Consider the following 20,313-nt stretch of genomic DNA (forward strand, 5'->3'; position numbering starts at 1 on the left):
CCATCTTGGCTAGGCTGGTCTTGAACTCCTGACCTCGTGATCCACCCGCCTCAGCCTCCCAAAGTACTGGGATTACAGGCATGAGTCACCATGCCCAGCAGAAAGAAACTTGTTTTCTATAGCTCCATAACATAGAACAAGTTTCAACAGAAATAACAGGGAGGTAGAATCTGGCTTAAGACTTTTACCAAATTATTTCTATATATTTTTTTTGTAGACATTGCAGATACTAAAAAGCACATTTTAATACTATAAGCAAAATGTTAGCCCTATTGCATATAGTGTGCCATCAACCCACCAAGAACAAGAATGAAAAAGAAGGTAGCAGGCTACCTTTCCAGTACACTGCAGGTGTTGTCCTGGCACGGAGAGGGAGGTCACAAACATGGTAAAGCAGCGAAGCAAGAATACAGTTCCCATCAGACTACAGAGCCTTCGCAGAAGTATTGACCTGTAAACAGATCAACCAAAAACGGGGAAAGATCAGAAGAAAACAAACCAAAAAACCCCAGGTATCAAATATTTACTTCAAGGAAGAGCAAACAGAAAAATCACTAGACTCTTTGAAGAGGACAGAAATCTTAAAGACCATCAAAAGCATCACTGTCCAATAGAATTCTCTACAATGATGGAAATGTTCAATATACTGGCCAAGAAGCTATTTATATACCATGTGGATCTTAAGGACTTGAAATGTGGCCAGTATGACTGAGGAACTGAAGTTTTAAATTTTATTTCATTTTAGTTAATTTAAATTTTGCCATAATGAACAATACAGACCTAAATTAGATTCTAAAAGCATCATTTCAATGATAAGAAAATATGGCTAAGAGTCCAGGCATGGTGGCGCATGCCTGTAATCCCAGCTAGTTGAGAGGCTGAGGCAGGAGAATCACTTGAACTAGGGAGGTGGAGGATGCAATGAGCCAAGATTGCGCCATTGCACTCCAGCCTGGGCAACAACAGCAAAACTCCATCTCAAAAAAGGAAAAAAGAAAATATGGCTAAGAGAAGGTAAAAGAGTTATACAAGACAGAAGACAAGTAAGCCTGGTGTTAGTCCTATTACTGAAAATTGCTCATAAATTATTTATAAGAGATAAAGTTGGCTGGGGGTGGTGGCTCGTGCTTGTAATTGCAGCACTTTGGGAGGCCGAGGTGGGAGGATTGCTTGAGTTCAAAAGTTTGTTTGACAACAGCTTGGGCAACATAGCCAGATCTCATCTCTACAAATAATTTAAAAATGATGTGGTGGTGCACACCTGTGATCCCAGCTACCTGAGAGGCTGAGGCGGGAGAGTTGCTTGGGTCTCGGAGTTGGAGGCTGCAGCGAGCTATGATTGTGCCACTGCACTTTAGCCTGGGTTACAGAATGAGACATGCTTCAAAAAATAAAAATAAAAAACAAAAAAAAGGAGGTAAAGTTAAACACCTGTGATTCTAGGGAATTTTTTGCTCATTAATAACTGAAGGCTAGGTGCAGTGGCTCATGTCTATAATCCCAGAACTTTGGGAGACTAAGGCAGGAAGGAGGATTGCATGAGACCAGCCTGGGCAACACAGTAAGACCTTGTCTACAAAAAATTAGTCAGGCATGTTGGTGTGTACCTGCAGTTCTAGCCTGAGGCAAGAGGACTGATTGAGCTCAGGAGGTCAAGGATGCAGTAAGCCATGATATATCACTGCACTCTATCTAGCCTAGGTGACAGAGCAAGACCCTATCTCCAACAAAACAAAACAAAAAAACCCATTGTAAATTGGTTAATGATAGTAGCTATCGAATACTCATTCTAACTTCTCTTAAGCTATAAAATACTAAGTTAAAAAAATTTTTTTATATCAAGTATATATCAAACAAAAATTCTGAATAACTGTCACTTGGGTAATCATGAACTGTACTGTGACAACACTAGTACTGTTAGACTAAGATTCCTGAGGACAGGGACCATGTATCACATATTTTTGAAATGATCCTTCCACCCTCAGAAAAAGCACTGAACACAAGGCTAGGAATGTTTCAAGCATTATGTGCACCCCTGGGATGGAGCCTAGGAATCTGCATTTTAACAAGCACTCAGGTGATTCTAATGAAAGTGGTACAAACACTTTGAGAAACACTTTCTTTGACTAAGTAAACATTAACACTTGGATTTAACAGGTTACCTCTATGCTTTATTAAACCTACCAAGGTTTCCTGAAGGTAAACTCCAGTTTTGAAGAGTAGATAAATTCAAATTCATGAGATCTTGTGAGGCAAAGTTAACCAGAAAGCAGCAATGATACACACATTTTAAAACCACCTCTGGTTTTAAGCAATCCAGAATTTAAAATATTGCTACAAAACAGGACAAAATGGGAGAGAATGAGGCTCAATGTGGCCTAAAAGTGTGGTAAGAATAGTAACCACCGACCTTTCTTTCCACCTTCAGAACACTGAAATAACTGCTACTTAGGACCTAAAGCTCATCACTGTGGTTTACCTCAAGCACTTCCTGGTGACGAGAAAGGTCAAAACCTCAGGCAACTACCCTTGTTCCTCTCTCCAGTGTTCCAAAAACAATGGACAGCAGAAGCTACAATTTTTTTTCTTTAAACAATCTCAAAAGCTCACATATCTATAATTTTTTTAACCCCCTCAGGAGCTCTTAGGCAGTATCTCCTAATTTTGTCTTTAAATTTTTTGCTTACAATGCCTTGTTTTTTTTACTTAAATCCATTAATTCTTCCTGCCCATTAAACTAGGAAAGGAGCCCCCCAGGCCTCCTTTTTTTAATTAAAAAAATTATTCCTTGCTGACTCTGGGTACACTGCCTGTGAGTTAGCCCTGCTCCACAAGAAGCAGTAAAAATAAATAAAATTAAAGTAAATAAATTCTTTCCTCTATATTTTTTGGCGAAAATACCAAGAAGCACTTTCCCATTTAGCAACTTCCTATACCATCTGAAGTAAACCAGAAGTATATATGTGAAGTATATATGTGAAGAAGAAGTATATATGTACATGTTGTGCAAAATAATCTTTTCTTTTTTTTGGAGACAGGGTCTGGCTCTGTCACCCAGACTGGAGTACAGCGGCACAATCTCAGCTCACTGCAACCCTGACCTCCTGGGCTCAAGCAATCCTCCCACCTCAGCCTCCTGAGAAGCTGGGACTATGGGCATGTGCCACCACACCTGGTTCATCTTTAAATTTTTTGTAGAGACAGGGTCTCCCCATGTTTCCCAGGCTGGTCTCGAACACCTGGGTTCAAGCAATCCTCTTGCCTCAGTCTCTCAAAGTGCTAGGGTTACAGGCATGTGCCACTGTGCTTGACGAATCATTTGTTGTTGTTGTTGAGATGAAGTCTCGCTCTGTCACCCAGGCTGGAGTGCAGTGGAGTGCAAAGCTCCGCCTCCCGGGTTCACGCCATTCTCCAGTCTCAGTCTCCCAAGTAGCTGGGACTACAAGTACCTGCCACCATGCCCGGCTAATTTTGTATTTTTAGTAGAGACAGGGTTTTACCGTGTTAGCCAGGATGGTCTCGATCTCCTGACCTCGTGATCCGACTGCCTTGGACTCCCAAAGTGCTGGGATTACAGGCGTGAGCCACTACACCCAGCCAATAATCTCTTTTTTAATGGGCCTCCTCCAAGCAGAGAAAATTTCTTCCATCTAAACATGTGACCAAAGAATGTCCTTGGAAGAGTTTCTATCCTTCTACAGAAAGTAACATTTCAGTTAGTTTCTAAAGAAAGATAAGGTTTTCTTATCTTTCTTTTTCTTTTTTTTTTTTTGAGATGGAGTTTCACTCTTCTTGCCCAGGCTGGAGTGCAATGGCGGGATCTCAGCTCACTGCAACCTCCGACCCAAGGGTTCAAGCGATTCTCCTGCCTCAGCCTCCTGAGTAGCTGGGATTACAGGCATGCGCTACCACACCCAGCTAATTTTGTATTTTTAGTAGAGATGGGATTTCTCCATGTTGGTCAGGCTTGTCTCAAACTCCTAACCCCAGGTGATCCACCCACCTTGGCCTCCCAAAGTGCTGGGATTACAGGCATGAGCCACCGCGCCAGGCCTCTTACCTTTTTTTAGATCAGAGATGAGCATGATCAGGCACAGGGCATCTCTGATCTTTCCTTGCAAAATGCATTCAGGATTATTACTAAATATGTAGATATTATCTTAGGCTGACTCTTACTGATCAAACTCAAAATCCTTTGTTAATAACTATGTCACAATGACCAGAGAAGGAAATTAACAAGGAAATGCAAAGAGAAAGATAAGATTTTATGGTATTGATACAACAATTAAAATATTTTCAGTATTTTAATGGAGTAATGAGGTACCTGTGCTTGTGAAGAAGAAGAACCAGGAGCCAAATATAGCACAGAATCATGCCACATACTTCCGTCATGGCAAAGGCCCATGGGATTCTAGGAACGCTGCAACAGAAAAAAATGATTTTGAATTGAAGAAGTATATATGTGAATGATGCCACCCTTTTCAGTAAGGTGCTCTTTTAATAATGACCTTAAAATTGGTTTTATATAACTTTTATCCCTTTCAGAAGATGATATTTGGAGAAACTGGAAGAAAAAATCTGTGTCATAAAGTACCCCCACCTATCAGAACCTGTTTCTCGTCCACTGATTCCCAGTCAGGGTTCTCTATAAAGAAGTGACTGACAGCAAATACCAGAGGGGAAAAAAAAAAAAAAGAATTTATTAGCTTCAGAGAATTACAAAAAGTTGTACAAGAAAGGAATTTTTTTTTCTTTGAGATGGACTCTCGCTCTGTGGCCCAGGCTGGAGTGCAGTGGCGTGATCTCGGCTCACTGCAATCTCCACCTCCCGGGTTCAAGCAGTTCTCTGCCTCAGCCTCCTGAGTACCCGGGACTACAGGTGCCCACCACCACGCCCGGCTAATTTTTTTGTATTTTTAATAGAGACAGGTTTTAACCATCTTGGCCAGGCTGGTCTTGAAATCCTGAGCTTGTGATCTACCTGCCTTGGCCTATCAAAGTGCTGGGATTACAGGCGTGAGCCACCGTGCCCGGCCATGTTTTCTTTTTTTTTTTTTTTTTTGAGACGGAGTCTCGCTCTGTCGCCCAGCCTGGAGTGCAGTGGCCGGATCTCGGCTCACTGCAAGCTCCGCCCCCCGGGTTCACGCCATTCTCCTGCCTCAGCCTCCTGAGTAGCTGGGACTACAGGCGCCCGCACCGCACCTGGCTAATTTTTTGTATTTTTAGTAGAAACGGGGTTTCACCGTGTTAGCCAGGATGGTCTCGATCTCCTGACCTTGTGATCCGCCTGCCTCGGCCTCCCAAAGTGCTGGGATTACAGGCGTGAGCCACCGCGCCCGGCCTCTTTTTTTAAATAACTATTTCCCTAGTTATAAAATTAACAGGTCATTGTAGAAAAGTTTTTAGTAGAAATGTCCAAAAAATAAAAAAAAACATCAGTATTCCTGGCACCCAGAGATGACCTATTTGGACTATTTCACTTTGTTTCAGTCTCCTTCCCCTTCCTTTCTTCCTCCCTTCCTTCTTTCCTCCGTCTTTCTTTTTTTCTTTTTTGATACAGGGTCTGGTTCTGTCACCTAGGCTGGAGGCAGTGATGAAACCTCGGCTCACTACAACCTCTGCCTCCCAGGCTCAAGCCATCCTCCCATCTCAGCCTTCCAAGTAGCTGGGACTTCGAGTTGTACAGCACCACGTCTGGCTAATTTTTGTATTTTTTGTAGAGACCCGGGAGTTGGGGGTGTTCATCATGTTGCCCAGGCTGGTCTCCTGAACTCCTGAGTTCAAGTAGTTGGCCCACCTCAGCCTCCCAAAGTACTGGGATTACAGGCGTGATCCACTGTGCCCAGTCTCTTTCTCTCTTTTTCTCTCCCTCTCTCCTTTTTCTTTCTTAAAGTGACCTGTCCTTTATTAGTGGGTAATCATAGGAGCTGTTTTGTGAGGAGGAAAAAGGGACAAATGGAAAACAGATTTAAAAAACAGGGTTCCAAAACAAGGGAGGATAGAGAGAAAGAGATAAAACAAAAAACAAATGAAGGGCCAGGCGCAGTGGCTCATGCCTGTAATCTCAGCACTTTGGAAGGCTGAGACGGGAGGATCACTTGAGCTCAGGAGGTTGAGACCAGCCTGGGAAACAAAGTGAGACCACATACAAAAAATACAAAAAATTAGCCAGGCATAGTTTCACGGGCCTGTAGTCCCAGCTACTTAGGCGGCTGAGGTGGGAGGATCACTTGGGCCCTGGGCGGTCTAGGCTGCAGTAAACCGTGATGGCGCCACTGTACTGCAACCTGGGTGACAGGGCAAGACCCTGTTTCAAAAACAACAACAACAACAAAAAAGCATCGAGTTCAAACCTCGATTGTTTGCACTCTGAAATGAGCACTTCACGTGAGAAATGGGCCTTTCTCTCATTGTCCTTTGTGGGCAGTTCTGCATCCAGAGTCTCGCTTTGTTGCCCAGGCTAGAGTGCAATGATGCAATCTTGGCTCATTGAAACCTCTGCCTCCTGAGTTCAAGCAATTTTTGTGCCTCAGCCTCCCAAGTAGCCAGGATTACAGGTGCCCACCACCATGCGCAGCTAATTTTTGTTAGCAGAGAACGGGTTTCACAATGTTGGCTAGGCTGGTCTCGAACTCCTGACCTCAAGTGATCCACTTGCCTTGGACTAGGATTATAGGTGTGAGCCATGGCACCTGGCCGATCCTGCTGGGTTTTTTTTTTTTTTTTTTTTGAGACGGAGTCTTGCTCTGTTGCCCAGGCTGGACTGTAGTGACGTGATCTTGGCTGACTGCAACTTCTGCCTCCTGGGTTCAAGCAATTCTCCCTGCCTCAGCCTCCCGAGTAGCTGGGATTACAGGCACCTGCCACCACACCTGGCTAATTTTTGCATTTTTAGCAGAGATGGGGTTTTGCCATATTGGCCAGGCTGGTCTCAAATGCCTGACCTCAGATGATCCGGCCAAATCAGCCTCCCAAAGCGCTCCCAAAGGATTACAGGTGTGAGCCACCATGCCCAGCCCCTGCTGGATTTTAAATCTCTTTCATGTTTTTTTTCCCAAAAGCTGTTTTTCTCTGAATTTTCTTTGGGCCTCTCATTACTGTCATAGAATGCAACATCTCTTATTTCTCTTGAAAACACAAAAGTTTTTTTTAAGTGTTCATCTGCTCCCTATTTTGTGTTTTCCAATTTACTTTCTTTTTTCCTGTTTGTGTTAATGTTTTTCTCAGACGTCTGGTTTCTTGACTGACCATTCATATTTGACAGTAAAGTACTGTGACTTTACATTCTGTGAAGTCATTCTGTGACTTCACAGATGATGAGACTTTACATTCTGCACAGATGATGAGACTTTACATTCACAGATGATGAGACATTCTGTGGGCATAGACTGAGCTTTGTCAAGTTTCAGGTTTCTCTGCGCACTCAGAGTGCACAGGGATCTGGTTGATTAGATAAGGATATCCCAACCAGTTATTTACAGTGTTTTTCTCCAGGTTTTCCAAAGAATCTTATCCTTCTTGGAAGACTGGGGTTGGGTGGGAAGGGAGATGGGAAATGTCTGGCTACTTAAGGAAGGGAGCTAGAAGTCTCTATGATTGGTATATAGACTTTTAATGAATCCTCTTTAAAACACTGCAGCTCTGTTCTCATCTGGACATGGTATCCCTAAGTCAACAGTGCTTCACATTCAACTGCTCTAGAGAACAGACCACTAGTCTTCTATCAGAGTAGAGCAGGTCTAAAAGCTTAAGTAGATTTTCTTTTTTTTTTTTTTTTTTTGAGACAGGGTCTCACTCTGTTGCCCAGGCTGCAGTGCAGTGGGGCAATCTCGGCTAACTGCAACCTCCACTAACTGCAACCTCCGCCTCCTGGGATCAAGCCATCCTCCCACCTCAGATTCCCCAGTAGCTGGGACTACAGCACACTCCACCATGCCTGGCTAATTTTTGTACTTTTTGTAGAGAAAGGGTTTCACCATGTTGCCCAGGCTTAAGGAGATTTTTAACCAATTCTCCCCTACTTAGCTCCTATCTATACCTGGGCTTGAGTGATGCTTGGTACTTTCTGTTTTATCGGAGCTCTGAAGTAAAAATAAACTTACCTCTTGGGCAGGGCCACCTTCCACCCCCAACTTCACAACAGGTACTTAGTGTTCCACTTTCCAAACTTTCATTATTAGCACTGTTTTTGCTTTCATGGGATTATACAGTTTCTTCACTCTTTTACTGTCATTTCAGTGGACTGTTGTGAGGAAGCTGTCAAATGTGTATTCAATCCCTCGTATTATTTTTGAGCTAAGCTTTTAAAATGCATTATACATGGATACGCCTTTTTTCTGGATATAATTTAATTTTCTTGGCAGGGCGCGGTGGCTTATGCCTGTAATCCCAGCACTTTGGGAGGCCGAGGTGGGCAGATCACGAGGTCAGGAGATCGAGATCATCCTGGCTAACACAGTGAAACCCTGTCTCTTACTAAAAAACACACAAAAAAATTAGCTGGGCGTGGTGGCGGGCGCCTGTAGTGCCAGCTACTCGGGAGGCTGAGGCAGGAGAATAGTGTCAACCCGGGAGGTGGAGCTTGAGGTGAGCCGAAATTGCACCACTGCACTCCAGCCTGGGCGACAGAGCAAGACTCCGTCTCAAAATAAATAAATAAATTAATTAATTAATTAATTAATTTTCCTTAGTAGAGTCATCACTATGAACACTGATTATTACACTGTATATGGTAATGACCTCGGAGACTACTGAAAAATGAAGGACAGTTAAGCCCCAGATTGATGTAGTTTTTCCATTATTTATGTTTGCTTTTTATAGTGCTTCTGTTTCCTCCCTTGCTACTAAGGTTATCAGCTCTCACTTCTCACTGCCGTAGGTGGGCCTGCCTCTAGAAACATTCCTATTTCCTTCTAATTTTCTGTTTCTATGTGGTGAACATCTTGGATTTGTATAAAGTAAGTTTCAGAAGCAGACCCTGAAACAAACATCAGTATGAAAGTCAATTACAGGGAAATGTTCTCAAAGAAAGCCCACAGGGCAGTGGGTTATGAGATTAGAAGGCAAGGAAGCAAAGCAAGGGTGAGACATCAAGCAAAGCTCCGTGGAGAACTCAGGAAAGGGTAACTTTGGCTTAGGCTTATGGGGAATTTGGGACAGTGTAGGTCCAATCTAAATGTCGTCCCAACCAGGGCAAAGAGAAGTGAGTCACTGGTTAAGGACAGCTGCTGGTGGGAAGTAAATTTCCAAGTACTTTTTGGCTTTCTCTTCAAGCAGGCAAAGTTGCTCCAGCAGCCCAAGAGCAGCCCTCCAACACAGACATATCTGCTGGATGTTGGGAGTATCCATGTGCAAGAAAATGGAAAAGAGATCTGAGGGGATATAGAAGGAACACCGACATCATCTGCTACCATTCTCCTATGAATAAAGTTTAGATGTTTAAGACCATGGAGTTTCAGTGAGTGGCATAGCATGTAAAAAGAGTTAGGCAAAATTTGGTTTGAAATCATCACTGCAAATTGATAATATATGTCCTGCTGGGCGTGGTGGCTCACACGTGTAATCCTAGCACTTTGGGGGGCCGAGGTGGGCAGATGTCTTAAGGTCAGGAGTTCGAGACCAGCCTGGCCAACATGGTGAAACCCCTTTTCTGCTAAAAATACAAAAATTAGCTGGGTGTGATGGTGTGCGCCTGTAATCCTAGCTACTCAGGAGGCTGAGGCATGAGAACCGTTTGACCCAGGAAATGGAGGTTGCAGTGAGTTGAGATCACACCACTGCACTCCAGCCTGGGTAACAGTGAGACTCTGTCTCAAAAAACAAAAACAGGCCGGGCGCGGTGGCTCAAGCCTGTAATCCCAGCACTTTGGGAGGCCGAGACGGGCGGATCACGAGGTCAGGAGATCGAGACCATCCTGGCTAACACGGTGAAACCCCGTCTCTACTAAAAAATACAAAAAACTAGCCGGGCGAGGTGGCGGGCGCCTGTAGTCCCAGCTACTCGGGAGGCTGAGGCAGGAGAATGGCGTAAACCCGGGAGGCGGAGCTTGCAGTGAGCTGAGATCCGGCCACTGCACTCCAGCCTGGGCGGCAGAGCGAGACTCCGTCTCAAAAAAAAAAAAAAAACAAAAAAAAAAAAACAAAAACAAAAAAACTTTGCACATGAATGTTCATAGCAGCATTATTAATAATAGCCAAAAAGTAGAAACAACACAAACACCTATCAACTGATAAATGGATAAACAAAATTGGTACATCCATACAGTGGAATATTATTTGGTATTAAGAAGGAAGGTAGTGCTGATACACGCTACGGTATGGATGAATCTTGAAAATGTTGTGCTGAGTGACACAGAAAGACCCGATATTGTATGGTTCCACTTATATGAAATGTCCAGAATAGACAAATTCATAGAAACAAAGTAGATTAGTGGTTGGTAGGGTCTGAAGAAAGGAAGGAACAGCGTATGACTGCTAATAGGTATGAGTTTCTTCCCAGGAAAGAAAATGTTCTGGAATTAGTGGTGATGGCTGTACAACTTTGTAAATACACTAAAAACCACTTAATTGTATACTTTATTTTATTATTATTATTTTTTTGAGACAGAGTCTTGCTCTGTCACCCAGGCTGGAGTGCAATGGTGTGATCTCGGCTCACTGCAAACTCCACCTCCCAGGTTCAAGCAATTCTTCTGCCTCAGCCTCCAGAGTAGCTGGGATTACAGGCGCATGCCACCACACCCGGCTAATTTTTGTATTTTTAGTACAGACAGGGTTTCGCCATGTTGGCCAAGCTGGTCTTGAATTCCTGACCTCAGGTGATCCACTTGCCTCGGCCTCCCAAAGTGCTGGGATTACAGGCATGAGCCACCGCACCCAACCAGTATACTTCAAAATAATAAAAGCCTCATTGTTCTACTGGACCATTTCCTGCTCTCCTACTATGCTTTGTTTTTTTATTTTTATTTTTTGCTTGTTTTTTGTTTACTATTTTTTCATCTACCGCATATCCTTTACTTTCTTCTTTTTTTCTTTTCTTTTTTTTTTTTTTGAGACAGAGTTTCGCTCTTGTTGCCCATGCTGGAGTACAATGTGATCTCAGCTCACCACAACCTCCGCCTCTCAGATTCAAGCAATTCTCCTGCCTCAGCCTCCCGAGTAGCTGGGATTACAGGTATGCACCACCACGTTGGCTAATTTTGAATTTTTAGTAGAGATGGGGTTTTTTCATGTTAGGCTGGTCTCGAACTCCCAACCTCAGGTGATCCACCTGCCTCAGCCTCCCAAAGTGCTGGGATTATAGGCATGAGACACCGCACCCGGCCTTACTTCTTTCCTCATCCATATCAGTCCATGGTCCCTCATTATAACCACTCCCTTGCCACTTTTCCCTTCATTGTACTGCCTAGCAAAACTCAACCCTGCTTAAATCCAGTTTTCCACCTATTCCATACCTGTATCTGTTGTTGAATGAGGCTGGTAAACACACATAATGCTAATGCGACTACTAACCTCAAGGAGACCATTAAATGCTGCTACTGCATTACACAAGTCTATTCACTCTCCTACTCTCCTAGATGGCTAATTTTATACATCTTATCCTTCCTCCTCAAACCTCCATCCTCCTCTCCATTCTCACTGTCTTTACACAGAGAAAATAAAAACAATCAGGACAGCACTTCCTTGTGCTCCACCATCACATATGGCAACTCTCTACCTGTTTTCCTATTTTCGATCTTCCCCTCTGTTATGAAGGAACAGCCCAAGGGCCTAAGGCCAGCCTCTCCCAGCCACAAGGTCCCATTCCTTTTCATCTACTGAAGGGCACTTTCTAACATTGTACCCTCTCTTTCCTCTGCCATCATTGCCCCCCCACATTGAGTCATTCTTATTATTAATACAACAAACATGCTATTATATAGCCAATCAAAAAAACAAAAACGAACAAACGCCCTCTTGACACTAGATCCTTCCCCACTCCTGCCCAAGCTACAGCTCCATTTCTCTGCTGCCCTTCTAGGAAAACTTGCCCCTACAGGAAAGACTTTTTCTCCAATTTCTCTGTTTCCATTTTCTCTCTCTCTCTCTCATTTCTTTGCCTAATTCTTTTAAGTTGAAAAATTCTGATCCTACAAAAAAAGTTAACAGAATCAACACTGTATTTTTCACCTAAACTCATCATTTACAATAAATAACATTTTGCCACATTTGCCTTCTTTCATTCTTTCTATACATACCTACATACATATACACACATACTCTTTTCGGGGAGGTGAACCTCTCCCCGAAGTAAGTTGCAGACATTATGACACTTCTCCCCTTTGTTTCTCTAGGAACAACGATATCCTCCTCATAACCCAATACACTATCACACCTAGGAAATTGTAACACTGATTTAGTATCATTTAACATGCAGTCCATATTCCAATTTTCCTAATTGTCCCAAAAATGTCCTTTATAGCAGTATTTTTCTTTTCTTGATATAGGATCTAATTAAAGTTCATGTTTCTCTTGGTTGTCTCTTCAATTTCCCTTACATTTCCCCCTGGATTTTGCCTGCCATGACACTGACATTTTAAGAGTCCACATCAGCTGTCTTGTAGAATATTCCATGTTCTGGATTTGTCTGATTGTTTCTTTGTGATTAGATACAGGTTAAAGTTTTTTATTTTTGGACAAGATGATTACAGAGGTGATGCTGTGGACATCACGTCCAATGCACATAATGTCTGCTTGTCCCACTGTGATGCCACATTTGATCATTTGGTTAAGGTGATGCATGTCAGATCTTGCCACTGTAAAGCTACCTCATTCCCTCTGTAATTAAGTAATATGTGAGATGAAACTTTCAGATCATGTGAATAAGCTCCCCCTCAGTGGCCTTTCACCTAATAATAGATTTTATCATCTACTGATGACTTGCCTGAATACACTCGAGGAGGCAGAATAATCATGCCGTCCACATTTATTTGTTCATATTATTCTTGAAGAGCTTCCCCTCTCACCCCACTATTTTTGTTTGTTTGGTCTCAGCCCTGGTCTGGTTCGTTTTAGTGAGGAATGGTATGTATTTATTTATTTACTTACTCACTTACTGAGACAAACAAAAGGTGTCGCTTTGTTGCCCAGGCTGGAGTGCAGTGGCATGATCACAGCTCACTACAGCCTTGATCTCTTGGACTCAAGTGATCCTCCTGCCTCAGCCTCTGAAGTAGCTGGGACTGCAGGCATAAACCATCACACCTAGCTAATTTTTAATTTTTTGTAGAGACTGGATCTCACTATGTTGTCCAGGCTGGGCTAGAACTCCTGGGCTCAAGCAATCCTCCCGCCTGGGCCTCCCCAAATGCTGGGATTACAGGAGTCAGCCACCGTACCTGGCCTGGGAATAGTATTTTAAAACCATGATCTGTGTGCTCATAGTGCTACTGTTGCTGAGTTTTTCCTGCAAATTGTTTTGTATCAGTTCACAGAAATTGTCTTCATTCTTTTCTATGATTAAATAGTATTCCACTGTATAGATGTATGATAGTCTATTCAACCAGCTCCCCATGGGTAAGCATTTAGATTTATAATATTTATAATTATTACAATTAATGTCACAACAAATACTGTTGCACTCATGTTGTTTCATATTTGTGGAGTACTTTCATGTAAATTCCAATACATCTCACATTCTCTCCTGAACCCATTATAACCCATTTTGCCCTTATTAACTCTTGTCATAGTCACTGATGACCAACATGTTGCTAAAGCCAATGGTCAATTATCCTCATCTAACTTGACCTCTCAGCTGCATCTGATACAGCCAATTGTTCCTAACTTCTTTTTTTTTTTCTTGTTTTTTTTGAGATGGAGTCTTGCTCTGTCACCCAGGCTGGAGTACAGTGGCACAATCTCAGCTCACCACAACCTCCGCCTCCCATGTTCAAGCAATTCTCCTGCCTCAGCCTCCCGAATAGCTGGGACTACAGGCGGGCGCCACCATGCCCAGCTAATTTTTGTATTTTTAGTACAGACAGGGTTTCACTATGTTGGCTGGGTTGGTCTCGAACTTCTGACCTTGTGATCCGCCCGCCTCGGCCTCCCAAAGTGCTGGGATTACAGACGTGAGCCACCGCGCCTGGCCTCCTAACTTCTTAAAATACTTTCTTTTTTGGCTTGGCTTCTGGCATACTATTCTCTCTCTCTGCCCATTCCCAAATCTTAGCCTAGATTTCTGTCTCTCTCTGAACTTCTGCTCATATTTCTATCTCTTACTTGACATCTGATTTTGCTATAAAACATATCTCAAACCTGACATGTCGAAAACCAAACCCTTAATTTTCCCTCCAGGTCAGTTCCTTCCACAGTTTTCCCATCTCTGTAAATGGCAACTCCATCTTTACAGATGCTCAGGTTAAAAATCTTGGAATAGGCTGGGGGTGGTAGCTCACGCCTACAGTCCCAGTGCTTTGGGAGGCAGAGAAGGGAGGATCACTTGAGGCTAAAAGTTTGAGACCAGCCTAGGCAACATAGCAAAACCCCATTTCTACCAAAGATTTAAAAATCAGGCAGGTGTGGTGGCACACACCCGTAGTCGTAGTGACTCAGGAGGCTAAGGAAGGAGATCACTTGAGCCTAGGAATTTGAGATTACGGTGATCTATGACTGCACCACTAAACTCCAGCCTGGAGAACACAATGAGACCCTGTCTCAAAAAACAAAAACATCTTGGAAAAATATTTGACTTCTCTCTATTAATTCATCAAATCCATCAGCAAATTCTGTTCTAATTTCAAAATATATATAGAATTTGACTCTTTCATACCACCTCTACCACTGTTCTCATCCAATCTAACATCTTTAACTAGATGAATTTAATAAATTCTTAAATGATCCCTAGATCCCCACCCACACTCCCAGGGTATTCTCAATACAACAACAAGAATGACCTTTTAAAATAGAAGTTAGATCCCTCAACTCTTTTCCTCAGTACTTTCCAGTGGCTTCCCTTTTCATTTAGAATGAAAGCTGAAGTCCTTACAATGGTCCTCAAGTCTTTACACAACCTGGCTTCTTGTCTCCTCTCAGATCTGCTCTTCTCATCTCTCACTGGTTGTTCCTTAAACCTGCCAGGAACACTCCCAGTACAGATTTTTGCACTCGGCTGTTTCCTTTCCCTAAAGTACTATTTTCCCCAGACAGCCACATGATTTCTTCCTTACTTCCTTGGGGTCTTCTGTTTACAGTTGGAAAAACTGTATAAAACAGGAGAGGAGATACAGGGATATAACAACTTCTTAAACAGCTTTCAATAAGTTCTCCTTACTGTAGTATCACCCCTTCACCTCCAGTATCCAGATCCTTGAGAAATCTGCAATATAAACTGGGTTGGTTCTCAGTTTTCCCCATTGCTCAAATTTTATAATTAGGTTAATTTTGGGTTTGCCAATTGCCACTCATCCGTCTTCCAACTTCCAAAAATGTATGGCTGTTTTCTCCTATTTTATCCACTCCATCTTGTGGGCTTACTTAAAAAACAAAAACAAAAAACTCTTTACTATAGTTCGCCAGGCATGGTGGCTCACGCCTGTAATCCCTGTACTTTGGGAGGCCCAGGTGGGTGGATCATTTTAGGTCAGGAGTTCGAGACCAGCCTAGTCAACACAGTGAAACCCTGTCTCTACTAAAAATACCACAAAACTAGCTGGGCATGGTGGCACATGTCTGTAATCCCAGCTACTTGGGAGGCTGAGGCAGGAAAAGAGCTTGAACACGGGAGGCAGAGGTTGCAGTGAGCTGAGATTGCGTCACTGCACTCCAACCTGGACTCTGTCTCAAAACAACAAAAACAAAAAAAACCTAGTTTTAGTTGGGGTTTGACAGGTAGCAAAATGAGATGTATACATTATTCTGGCACGGTAACACAGACATTTTAAATTCATTTCATTTTCAAATACAAATACTACAAGGCAGTTTTATTTTACTTTATGTATGTATGTATGTATTTTTTTTGAGATGGAGTCTCGCTCTGTTGCCCAGGCTGGAGTGCAGTGGCACAATCTCGGCTCACTGCAAGCTCCACCTACTGGGTTCACGCCATTCTCTGGCCTCAGCCTCCCGAGTAGCTGAGACTACAGGCACCCGCCACCATGCCCAGCTAATTTTTTTGTATTTTTAGTAGAGACGGGGTTTCACTGTGTTAGCCAGGATGGTCTCAATCTCCTGACCTCATAATCTGCCCGCCTCGGCCTCCCAAAGTGCTTGGATTACAGGCATGAGCCACCGCGCCCAGCATATGTATTTTTTTTGAGACAGACTCTCGCTCTGACACCAAGGTTGGAGTGCGATGGCGCGATCTTGGCTCACTGCAACCTCTGCCTCCCGGGTTCAAGCAATTCTCCTGCCTCAGCCTCCTGAGTAGCTGAGATTACAGGTGTCCGCCACCACATCCAGCTAGTTTTTGTATTTTTAGTAGAGACAGGGTTTTACCATGTTGGCAAGGCTGGTCTCGAATTCCTGACCTCAGGTGATCCCACATGCCTCATCCTCTCAAAATGCTGGGATCACAGGTGTGAGCCCTAATGCCCAGCAAAAGCACTTTTATAAGGGCAAAATGTTTTATAAAAAACAAACAAGCAGCCAGGCGCGGTGGCTCATGCCTGTAATCCCAGCACTTTGGGAGGCTGAGGTGGGCAGATCATCTGAGGTCAAAAGTTCGAGACCAGCCTGACCAACATTGTGAAACCTCGTCTCTACTAAATATACAAAAATTAGCCAGGTGTGGTGGTGGGTGCCTGTAATCCCAGTTACTTGGGAGGCTGAGGCAGGAGAATCACTTGAACCTGGGAGGCGGAGGTTGCAGTGAGCTGAGATCATGCCATTGTACTCCAGCCTGGGTGACAGAGCAAGACTCCATCTAAAAAACAAAAACAAAACCAAAAATTAACAAACAAGGAAGTAATACCCAAATTTTTAAAAGATTTAAAAATCAAAAATGTGAAAATAGTTCTGAATACTTCTTTACTGTTTTATTATTATTGTTGTTGTTGGAGACAGGCAGGGTCTTGCTGTGCTGCCCAGGCTGGAGTGCAGTGGTGCAACTACAGCTCACTGTAACCTCGACCTCTTAGGCTCAAATGATCCTCCCACCTTGGCCTCCTGAGTAGTTAGGACTACAGGCATGTGCCATCATGCCTGGCTAACTTTTAAGTTTTTGGAGAGATGGGGGTCTTGCTATGTTGCAAGTCTTGAACTTGTAGGCTAGTCTTGAACTCCTGGACTCAAGCAAACCTCCCACCTGGGCCTCCCAACATGCTGGGATTATAGGCATGAGCCACCATGCCCGGCCTACTGTCCTATTCTTATTTTTCATATGTTACACATATACAATATTTTTTATGTATTCAGTATGTAATAAAACAGCACGCTATCACTGAATCCATTTATCCTCTTTGTGATAGTTCCAATTCATTTGGTGATATGACACCACCAATATTTTTGAAAAAAGTAGAACCCTATTCTTCATTATAAAAAAAGGCAACCAAGTTCCACTTATTACAAACATCATTCCAGGATACCCTCTTAAAATCTAAAGTACCTGGCCAACCGCAGTGGCTCACGCCTGTAATCCCAGCACTTCGGGAGGCCGAGGTGGGCGGATTTCCTGAAGTCAAGAGTTCGAGACCAATCTGGCCAACATGGTGAAACCCCGTCTCTACTAAAAATACAAAAAAATTAGCTGGGTATGGTGGCATGTGCCTGTAATCCCAGCTACTCTGGAGGCTGAGACAGGGGAATGGCTTGAATCAGGGAGGTGGAGGTTGCAGTGAGCCAAGACCACACCACTGCACTCCAGCCTGGGTGACACAGCGAGACTCGTCTCAAAAAATCTAAAGTACCCAAGGAGCTATAACTACACAAAAATAAATTAAGCAGTTCAGGCCCTGATGGCTCATGCCTGTAATCCCAACACTTTGAGAGGCCAAGGTGGGAGGATCCTTTAAGCCCAGGAGTTCGCCCAGCCTGGGCAACCCAGTGGGACTCTATCTCTACAAAAAACTTAAAAATTAGCTGGGCGTGGTGGCACATGTCTACAGTCCCAGTTACCTGGGAGGCTGAGGTGGGAGGATTGCTTGAGCCCGGGAGGTTGAGGCTGCAGTGAGCCATGGTCATGCCACTGCATTCCAGCCTGGGTGACAGTGCAGTGTGAGATTGTCTCAAAATAAAAAATTAAATTAAATTAAATTAAAATTAAATTAAATTGAAAAATTAAAAAGTTAAGCAGTGGTTTTTCTCACTCACCTAGGTTAAAGGCCTAATTTAAGTGAAAAAGGTAACTTCAAAGCATATCTTTTTATACCAGCAGATAAAGCAAATGGAAAGTATACATCTACCACAATAAGAAACAATATAATTATCACAAATATAGTATCACTGCTGTTAATTATAGCAACCTCCTACAAACTTAGCAACCAGAAACAAAACTTACCTATCTAAGAATATATCTGGGAGTGGTGGATAGGTCTGCATGTCAGGCACTCGCTCATGGACTATAACCATAATGAAAGATGTAAATCCAAATACTATAAAAACATATATACAACTCAGTATAGTCTTCCAGTATTCTGGGTCCAATCTTCGAACAGAATGTTTGTTTTTACCATTCATGTACTGGTACTGATCAGAATTCAAGTCAGTGATGGGTCCGTCACAGTCATGGGAAAGCTCCCCATTACAGAGCCAGTCTGTACTCTGAAGAGCACTGATGAAAGGGGTCATGGAACCCATGGGACTGTCACTGTTGTAGCCCATCTCTTCTAAAACATCAATATGTATTTTCTGCAATTTTCGGACCGAGAGCATTAACCTTTTAATGTCCCCTAAGACTTTGATTTCCAGAGGAGGAGACCGGAGATCATATTCAGTCAATGTTAGCAATGTGATTCCATCAAGTCGGTGCTTATTGCATAAAATGTCCACATATTCAAAAAAGCCTTCATCCTTCAGCCACACAGCTACATGCTTGGTAGTCCAGCGGCGAATGCAGAGTTGATTATGACCTGCCATTTCCTCCTCCACTGCCTGTCAGGAGAAAACAGGAAAACAAAACAAAAGCTTCAGTGTGTCCTAACAATTTCTTCAAAGACAAACACACATAAATACACCAGAAACAGGCCAGGCACAGTGGCTCATGCCTATAATCCCCAGCACTTTGGGAGGCTGAGTTGGGAGCATCACTTAAGCCCAGGAGTTTGAGACCAGTCCTGGCAACATAGCAAGACCCTATCTCTACCAAAAAAGAAAATTTAGCCTGGGCATGGTGGTACGCCTATAGTCTCAGCTACCTGGTAGGCCGAGGTGGGAGGATTACCTGAGTCTGGGAGGTCAAAGCTGCAGTGCACCATGGTTGTGCCACTGCACTCCAGCCTGGGCAACAGAGGGAGATTGTCTCAAAAACAAAAAATAAGCTATATATATATAAATACACACACCCCCCTCCCCCAGAAACAGTAATTTAGCTACACCATCCTGTTGGCTTCTAGAGTAAAAGAAAAATTATTCAATAATGAATGGTTTTCAATAGATTAACACACTAATAATTTTATGCATATGACTCCAACAGCAGAAGAAAATTTAATAACCAAATATTTCTATAGAAAGACATTTTACAAACGGCTTTTCCACTACATCAGTCATAATTAAAAAGTCTACTCGAGAACTAAGAAAAATCCCATTTTAATACTTTTCATAAAATCAAGAAATATAGGAAGATTTATTATATTTTTGAAAGTCAAAGAAAAGAGAGAAAAAAAATCCAATTTCTGAAATCTCCATGTTCATGGAAAATGTATCTCCCCACCTGGGGGGAAATAAACATAAAAGAAAAGTAGATAACTGTAATTCTAGGAAACGTTTTAGATTAAGCATATTTTTTTGTTTGTTTGTTTGTTTTGAGACGGAGCCTTGCTCTGTCACCCAGGCTGGAGTGCCGTGGTGCTATCTCGGCTCACTGCAAGCTCCGCCTCCCGGGTTCAGGCCATTCTCCTGCCTCAGCCTCTGGAGTAGCTGGGACTACAGGCGCCTGCCACCACGCCCGGAGAATTTTTTGTATTTTCAGTAGAGACAGGGTTTCACCGTGTTAGCGAGGATGGTAGTGATCTCCTGCCCTCGTGATCTGCCTGCCTCGGCCTCCCAAAGTGCAGGGATTACAGGCGTGAGCCACCGCGCCTGGCCAATTAAGCGTATTTCTAACTACTATATACAAAATGATTTCTATAACAGATATGAAGCCTTTAAACTAGACATATATTTGAATCTCAATAATAACTC

General features: G+C 43.0%; 1 protein-coding gene across 12 annotated transcripts in view; it reads right to left on the bottom strand.

The window, feature by feature from the left end:
• Positions 1-20,313, bottom strand: part of SAMD8 (sterile alpha motif domain containing 8) — a 73,419-nt gene that overhangs the window by 13,212 nt on the left and 39,894 nt on the right. For 7 of the 12 annotated variants that reach the window (XM_005565416.4, XM_015456137.4, XM_065520861.2 and 4 more), the window contains 3 exons: positions 18,473-19,065; positions 4,325-4,420; positions 334-451 (listed from right to left, as the gene is read on the bottom strand). In XM_005565416.4, the coding sequence (XP_005565473.2) occupies positions 334-451; positions 4,325-4,420; positions 18,473-19,050 (792 nt within the window). In that variant the 5' untranslated portion in view covers positions 19,051-19,065. The remainder of the gene's footprint in view (positions 1-333; positions 452-4,324; positions 4,421-18,472; positions 19,066-20,313) is intronic. The other 5 variants (XR_012417763.1, XR_012417760.1, XR_012417762.1 and 2 more) reach the window with 1 other exon arrangement.

The sequence above is a fragment of the Macaca fascicularis genome, chromosome 9 (assembly GCF_037993035.2).
Source record: "Macaca fascicularis isolate 582-1 chromosome 9, T2T-MFA8v1.1".
In the NCBI taxonomy this organism is placed as follows: domain Eukaryota; kingdom Metazoa; phylum Chordata; class Mammalia; order Primates; family Cercopithecidae; genus Macaca; species Macaca fascicularis.